Here is an 8,600-nt window from a genome sequence, read left to right as displayed (position 1 = left end):
GTCCTGAACTCTTAGTTGGGAGCATAATTGATCTAAACTTGATCTTCTTTAACGCGCCGTGAAGAGCAAAATTGCGGTTCAACTATCAGACTTATTCCTGGGTGGTGCTTCGTAAATGAAACTGTTACCAAGGAATTTGCTGTGACCAACATTTGTCAGCTGTCCTTATATGGTTAAGCAAATTCTTAGTTCCGGAACGGAAATAAGGCAAATTGAGAGTTCAAGAAATTGTTGTTCCATTGCATTGGGTGAGCATCCCATCATTTGAAATGATTCACTTTACTTTTCATCATAGCCCATGGGAGCAAAATAAATTGACCATGTCATAGTTTCCAGGGTCAAACACAGACCGGATCTATGGCTTTATTGGATTAACACACCCACGTCCAATCGAATGATCGGCCCCGCGTACTTGGCAGTCCTTCATCATAATGTTGGACCATATACAATCCTTTATGGAAGCTACATGTGTACGAGTGGGTGCGTAGTATGTGTACAAATAAGAGACAGAAATTTTTTTTAACACACACACACTACCCAGAGAAGTACCTTCCATAAATTCTTTGTGATTTCCCCCTACTGTTGTGACAAGTGCAGAATTTGATGGCAGCCGGGCTCCATGGGGATAATAGATTTTAATAAGAGCACACAAAGGCTGATATATTAGACAACCCTAGAATTACGCAGATAGAACTTAAATTGTATATGAAAGGACGAATTTGACCATACATCCAAATCTCAACGCCCGTGTGCAGCAAATGTCAGTCAACCAACATACCTGCATTCGTTAAATGATCACTACAATAAAATATGTAAATATGTATTACCTTCACACATAGCAGGAGACAGAGAGCTAGGTCCTCGAGAAGAGTTAGTTGCTACCTATCAGTGTGGCAATTTGTTTCCCTATTTTGTCGTTGTAGGACTACTCTTGACCTTAGGATCACCTCTAAGTTAAGAAATCCATTAGTAAGGGTCACTTAAACAGCAAGTTTATTACAACACTAGGTTTGGTAGATGAAAGGCCATGATTTAGAAATTATAAGACTACTAAATCATGCAACACATTCTTCCTCTTTCTAGGGATTCCAATGCTGTTCACCCGGGCCAGTCCCGGGATACGCTGGCGCACACATCTCCCCCCAGCCGTTTTTTTTTTTTTTTGTTCCTTTAAAAGGCACTTCAATATCATTTACTTCGTCTAATATAACCTAGATGATTAGGTCCAAAGTTAGTTAGTATTTAAGATACCAGATCACTTTGATCTGATAACGAAAATCTTGCTCATTTACCTGTATAAAATAAAATCTTTCGAACAAAGAATATATTCTCACATCGCACACGTATAATCATAATAATCGATTGAGCAAGAAAATCCATCTTGTAGAAGTATTGTTTTTGATTTATACAATTAATTCTTTTGTTTGAAAGATGCGTAAAGTATGATGGATGATTTGGCAATTCAGATAATATAAAACAAGTCATCCACCTTATGAAATTTTATGCATCTTATTCCTGCAATTATGTATTAGACAAGAATGAACACTTTAGATATTAAATAAAAACCATGATCCACCATTCAAAATTTAGTGGGAGAGGTACTAGTTAAGCCCTTTAGTGAAAAAAAACCATCAATTTGACATCATGCGTTTAGTTTAAGGAATATTATTCAAGATTGCAACTAATTACTTTAAATTTATACAATTCAAACCTTGATTAGGTGTTGTTTGGTGTTTGGTTCATAGAATCTTTATAAAGATCATGTGAAATGTAATGGCATTTGTCACTTGTTTATTTTGGATTAGAAGGTGATGTGATGGTAACAAACATTTTTTAAATTATTATATTATATTAAAATTAAAATCCTATTAAATTAGATAATATATATAGATATTTACTCAATGCTATTTTCTTCTAAAAAATTTATGTGCAATTGCAAGTGTGTGTGTAGTGATGTAAATACAAAAGCTTTTTGGAGAAAACAGATCGCAATAGTGGAATTTGAGTAATGACCCCATGGCTTTAGGTCCTACTGACATGAAACAAAAATTCAAACCATTGATACATTATTTAGTTGTGATGCAGATCTACAATTGTCTACCAACAATCAAACCGTATTATAGATGGCACTAAAAGAATGGATAAAAACACTAAGATAGTGTTGGAAGCATGAATTTCGGATCTCAAATTTGAATTTGAATAGATTTGAAAAATTTTTAATATAATTTTATAGTACATTTTATTCAATCCAGGCATCTCAAAGCAATATGTAAGAGTCCATTGGATAAAAATTTTAATTGGGGAAAGGAAATGAAAAAGACAATAAGGAGGAAATTTATTTATTTATTTTTTGTATGTTTTTTTTTTTTTTGCTTTTCTTGATCACCAAACATGATAGTGTGAATTTTTGATATTTTCCTTTCTCTAATATATTTTGAGTTTTAAATGGAGTGTAAAAGTCAACACTCTCTAAATGCTATTTGATAATCAAATGTGAAAATGTGAATTTTCAAAAAATATTTTTTCGCAATATTTTTTACGAGTTTCAAATAGAGTCTAAAAGTTAACTATTTTTAAATGCTGTGCTACCTGTTTAACACCACGTATAACCAAAGTGATGTTCCTATTGTGTAGTCCACTTGAACAACTGGAAACCGTTCGGATAGTGCAATTTCTTTTGTGGGTGCTTGGGCAAAGATGAGACCGACTCCCCCAGCTCTATATACAGTTAACTGTGCAATGCCCACTGAACTTTGAGATTGGGTTTGAAAACAGAGAACGACCTTTCCTCTTGTTCGTGTGGCGTTCAAGGAGCCAATTGACAACTTCTATTAACAATTAATGAACATTGCGAATTTGAGTTTCTTAACATTGTTACATTTCAAAAGAAACAAAGAGAAAGGATGGTTCTTATTGACTTTGATGGTAAAAATAAATTAATGGAGAGTTGTATTACTTGGCATCATCCGAGCTTGCGCCAATTGATGCAAGACCCTCTCCATACCTAAGAGGATAGAAGTTGTTCACATTTTTCCCATGTATTTAAAGCTTGGCCCTACAAAAGATAACAAAAGTTATTCCACAATAGTGTGCTACTTAAAGAACATACTTCAAAAAATGACATGGTAACTTGAAACATTGGTATTGTGATATAGGCAAGGATACAATTTTTCTATTTATTTGTGTTTTTCTATGTATTAAGTTTAGCATTATATTACCTAGTTGTCAATCTCATGTTCAATGGCTTATTCAAAGCAAGATAAATAAATTACCAAGAAGAAACTTAGATTGCTTATTATCATGCAATAATTTTGAAGTTTTGAATAGAATTTGGAATCACAAGGTGGTTGACATGTATCTTGATCGGAGCAAAATGTGAGTATTGTGATTTTTGAAAATGAGATGGGATGACCACATGCATAATTTTGAGTAAGCCTATAATTTTAATGAAATTCCCTTAATAGTTGCAAATACTAAAAGAAATTAGGGATGCTTTTACCAAAGGAGCATGAAAGCAAACCATGTTGGATCGATCAACCAAGAATTTGAAGTAGCATGGAATCAAATTACATTATCCGATTTAATTTGAAACAACACATATAGATATTGTTATGCTTTGTTGTTCTCTTCTTTTATTAGCATTCACAGCTAGACCTAAGGCTTAGGAGGCTACTTCTTGTAAAATGAACTAAAAATTTGTTTCTGCAGTTCAAGGAGTAAAAGTACCACGAACGTTTGATTGCTCCCAAGTGCGATCGAAGTGGGGAAAGATCTATCAATGGTGCAAGCAGCAACACTGATGAGCCACGGAGCAGTATTCTGAACTGTTTGAGCGAAAGGGCCGTCATTCCCAGCAGCGCAGACGACAGAAATTCCTCTTGCTGCAGCGTGAAAGGAGCCGATAGACACAGCATCCACAATATAAGGTCGAAATGGGACTACTAATCCAATAGATACTGAAACAACATCCACTCCATCATAAATAGCATCATCAAAAGCAGCAAGAATATCAGCTTCAGCGCAATGGTTATCAGTGCTCCAACAAGTTTTGTAAATAGCTAGGCACGCTGATGGGGCACCTCCTCTTGCCAATCCTTGAGCTAGTCCTAGAAAACTTGCATTTTGTACGAAAGCCCCTGCTGCAGTAGAGGCTACATGAGTGCCATGCCCATTTAGGTCTCGTGGAGATAAAAGATCACCCCAACCAGTTGAATTCACGTTTTCATATTGTGCTTCATACCCTTTAATGTACCAACGTGCGCCAATAATTTTTCTGTTAATACATTCCATCACAAGGAGTTAAATGATGGAATACGAGAATGAGCTCTCGCTGTGCAAGAAGTAGAAAAAAAGGCTATAAAAGCATCATCAAATTAAAAATCATTTCAATACATTTCATAAAACTCACTATATATTCTATGTAATTTCATAATATTTTAGCAAAATTTGATGTTACAACATTACAAGTAGAAATTGGATGCTCCAATTGTTTCATTTGATGCTTGCAACAACTAAAATGACTAAATTTCAGGCAACAATGTGGGCCAAAATTTTTTTATACCGCAAAATAATCTTCAAGGTGCATAATTAAAATGAGGAAGTGATACCAGCGGCAATGTATTTTTAAATAGAAATAATGGAACATTGATTTTTAGGCCTCCACCTTAATGTTCGAGTTTACTAAAGCGAAGAAAATGGCGTGTAAAGTAGTAAAGAATGCTAAATTAAGGATGAACAATGTGAAGAAATTTAACCTATTACAATTGGAAAGATTGAATTTTTCGCCTTCTTGACATATCCCTTTCCAATGGGATGGGACCGGTCCCATGTCCTCATCATTGAAACTTTCAGATTCAGGCCAAATTCCTATACCACAAAAATTGAATGTGGGAACACAAAAGTGCATATGAATAAGTAAAATTTCCATAACTTGACTTGCGTATGGTGTTTTTAGTACTTACCAGTATCAAGGATGCCAATAATTGATCCGTTTCCATTATGACTCTTATTAAATATTCCACTTGCTACTTGGGGTTTTCCTTGTAAAAAATCCCAGCTTCTAGTTGTGTGGAGAGACAAAATTCTACTCGAAAATACACCAAGAACTTCAGGAAAACCTGTATTTTTATTTGTTAATAAGGTATATGAATTGTAAGTAATACTTATTATTGCATCTTATTCATGTGCAATATCACATTAAGAAGAAAATCACATTTTTCTCCAAATACACATTACCTGAAATATTGTTGGCTTGAGACTCAGATAACATTGCAGCAAATCCTGAAAACCCATACTTGTAGCTATATAACATTGATTTCATGGCTTCTTCTTTGCTATCAAATTAAATTACAAACAATTACATTTTTTTATGAATAAATATTTAATTATTTGGATAATTTATATAAAAAAAATCAGCAAAAATGAATGTGGTACAAGTGACAATTCTTTAAAATAAATCCCAAGAAGAAAATGAGAAAGGGACCTTGGTAGTTTAAACAAAAGAAAATAGTGCAAAATTTAAAAGCGAAAACAAAATTGTCATCTCTTTTACTACCATCTGTTAGCCTTAAGGTTTCATTAACTTGATTTTGGTAATAAGAAACTATTGTGTATTAATGACTTGGTACTTAAGTTGTTTTTTATAGTATTAAGCTATTGAAGTTGAAGAATCAATAGAGGTTTTGAAAAGTTAAAGTTTCATTTGTTTGTATTGTTATTCTCTCAATTGTATTATACTTCAATTTATAAAACTATAAGAATATAGAAGTCATAGCACAAATGAACTTAGAATGGAGAATTATTGGAACAAAAGGATGACTAAACCTGACCTTGGAGATGGGGGCAATTGATTGGTCGTAGGGAGCACTCGATTGGTCTAGGTAGAAGTTATAAGTGGTTGACTGACCCCTAAAAGCAGTTGAATGATATGGCAAACTTTGCCTGCAACAATTAGTTTTTCCTATCTAACGGCTAGTAAGTGGTTAGCTGGGTCCAATAAGCACTTGACCGGTCTGAGTAGCAAAAATGCTCCAAGGGGTTGAAAGGGACTAGTTTTTCCCTACTCTCTATATACACCCTTTAAATGTTAGAGAATGTTAAAGATATATGTTGAATATCCAAACGCTCTTACTTTCAATTCTCTCTTAGTCTCTCTTTGTGTTATAGATTGCTCATTCTTGAGAGAAACTTTAGAAAACTCTTGAGCAGTAATCTTGCATATTCTTTGAGAGTTTCTTATGTGAGCTTCAGTTTATAAATTATTCCTTAAGAAGATATTTTTTGTTGTAAACTTTCTTGTATTTGGTTCCTTGGTCTTCTAAAAATAAGGATTGTAATTTGCTTGGCTTGTCTTCAAAAAATAAGGGGTTGTATTAGTTTCCTTAGTCTCCATTAAAATAAAGGGAATGCTAGAACCTCAAGGCAGCTGACACTGAGAGAGTGGACGTAAGTGAGAATAGCCGAACCACTATAAAATGAGTTTTCAATTTCTTCTCTTTTTAAATTGTTTTGACATTGTGTATTTTGCTCGGTTTGTTTTGTATCAAACATTTAATTTTATTAAATTCAATTTATCCCATCTTAGGTTGCCACCTCCATCAACAATTGGTATCAGAGTAAGGGCTCTTCTTTTAAATTTTGACTTAACCGTCTTTGAATGATTTATGCCAATTGTCAACATTGGCATTGATGGATTTTCCATCATTTGACCTCCATTTTTTAATTGAGAAGACTTTGCCTATTGAAAAAATAAAACCACCATTTTTCTAAAATCTTTTAATTTTAAAATTTGGAATGTTATCCAAGATGGATCCACTCCCCTAGCCATTGTGGAGAATGGTGAGACCAAGCCAAAACTTAAAAAATATGTGGAATGAAAATGAAAAATGCATGAGCCAAATAAACTCTAAAGTTATGAATATTTTACATTATGCATTAGACTGCAGAGAATTTAATCGCATCATTGAATATATCTCTGCTAATCAAATTTGGCGCACTCTTCATGTAATCCATGAGGGAACCTCAAGGGTAAAATATTGAAGGATAAATATGTTTGTCATGGAATATGAAATGTTTGAAATGCATCAAAATAAGAAAATTAATGATATATTTACTAAGTGTGCTGATATAATTAATGCTCTAAAATCTCTTGACAATAATTATGCTAATTTTGTACTTGTGCAAAGAATACTTAGGTGCTTGATAAAAAAGTGGGAGGTCAAGAAGACCACAATTGTAGAGTAAAAAGACCTACAAGAACTTCCTCTTGAGGAGTTATTTAGGTTTCTTCTTGTGCATAAAATGGAAGTAAAGAGGGTGATGGATACAAGAGACAAGAAGAAAACATTAGCACTTGCCTCAACAAAAGAAAAGGAGGGAGAGGAAGATAGTGATGAAGAAATAGTACTCATCACCAAAAAATTTAAAAGATTCATGAAAATGAAGAAGGATGAAAAGAATGAAAAAAATAAAGAAAAGAAAAGAAAGCAAGAGAAAGTTACTTTTTATGAATGCAAGAAGTTGGGAAATCTTTGAATCGATCGCCTATATCTCAAGAAGGAAAATAGGAGGTTCAAGAAAAAGACTTTCAATGCCATTTGCTTCATGATTATTGAGGAGAAAGATGAGATAAACTCCTCCTCCTTGAATGAAAAAAAATTCAAGATGACTTGCTTAATATCCTTAAATTTGAGAATTAGTGTGAAATTTGAAAATGGATTCCTTTGAAAAATGAAACTTGGGCTTTTTAAAAAAATTCTTACAAATTCAAACCAATTGTTTTTACTTAAAGTTTCATCTTTAAATTGTTTGATATATTTATTTATATGACATTTTGGGCAAATATTCTGCTACTTAAAATATGACAATAATTTTTTTTTTTGAATTTTGATTTTTTTTATTTACTTTGATAAACAAAAGTTTTGTCGAATGTTGAGAATGATTGAAAATATTTTATGTTGAAATGATTTTTCGCCAAACCTTATTAGAAAATTTGAATGCTTTGGTTTAGGGGGGAGCTTGCTCAATTTGAATATCATATTTTGATTTTATAATTAATGATCATTGAGCATAATGAGTTGTAGATTTTGAAAATATTGAATGAAAGACGAACTTAAATGAATAACTTAAACAAAGAAGTTGATCTCTCTACGAACCTTATTTTTTCGATTGGACTTTCAAGCAAAGTGGATGAGATCGCTGAAATCTTAAATTGTAAATTAGCCTCATTTCCTACTTCATACTTAGGTCTCCCGCTGGGGCTCAAGGCAAGCTATTCTCATGTATGGGATCCGATTATTTAAAAATGGAGCAGATGTTGCCTACACAGAAATCAAAATTTCTCTTAATGGGAGGTGGGTTGACTCTTATCAATTCAATTCTTTCCAATCAAACTGCATATTTCTTGTCTATTTTTCCCTCGCCAAAGAAAGTTGTCTGTGCAAAGGAATTTTTTATGGAAAGGAAGGAGGAAAATTCAAATACCCACTCGTGAACTAGAAATTAGTTTCAAAGCCTAAATCCAGGGTGGGTTGGGTATTAAAAATATGGAGCTCATGATTAAAGATATAATGGAAAAATGGTTGTGGAGATTTAGTAGGGAA

At 33.2% G+C, this 8,600-nt stretch overlaps 1 protein-coding gene across 1 annotated transcript in view; it reads right to left on the bottom strand.

Moving 5' to 3' along the window:
* Positions 1–8,600, bottom strand: part of LOC131160979 (subtilisin-like protease SBT3.9) — a 37,020-nt gene that overhangs the window by 9,513 nt on the left and 18,907 nt on the right. The window contains exons 4-7 of the mRNA XM_058116845.1: positions 5,236–5,333; positions 4,962–5,117; positions 4,755–4,866; positions 3,727–4,273 (exon numbers count right to left, since the gene is read on the bottom strand). Coding sequence (XP_057972828.1) covers positions 3,727–4,273; positions 4,755–4,866; positions 4,962–5,117; positions 5,236–5,333 — 913 coding nt within the window. The remainder of the gene's footprint in view (positions 1–3,726; positions 4,274–4,754; positions 4,867–4,961; positions 5,118–5,235; positions 5,334–8,600) is intronic.

The sequence above is a fragment of the Malania oleifera genome, chromosome 7 (assembly GCF_029873635.1).
Source record: "Malania oleifera isolate guangnan ecotype guangnan chromosome 7, ASM2987363v1, whole genome shotgun sequence".
Classification (NCBI taxonomy): Eukaryota; Viridiplantae; Streptophyta; class Magnoliopsida; order Santalales; family Ximeniaceae; genus Malania; species Malania oleifera.
The sequence above is the reverse complement of the archived record's forward strand: the minus strand, read 5'-3'. Positions and strand labels throughout refer to the sequence as shown.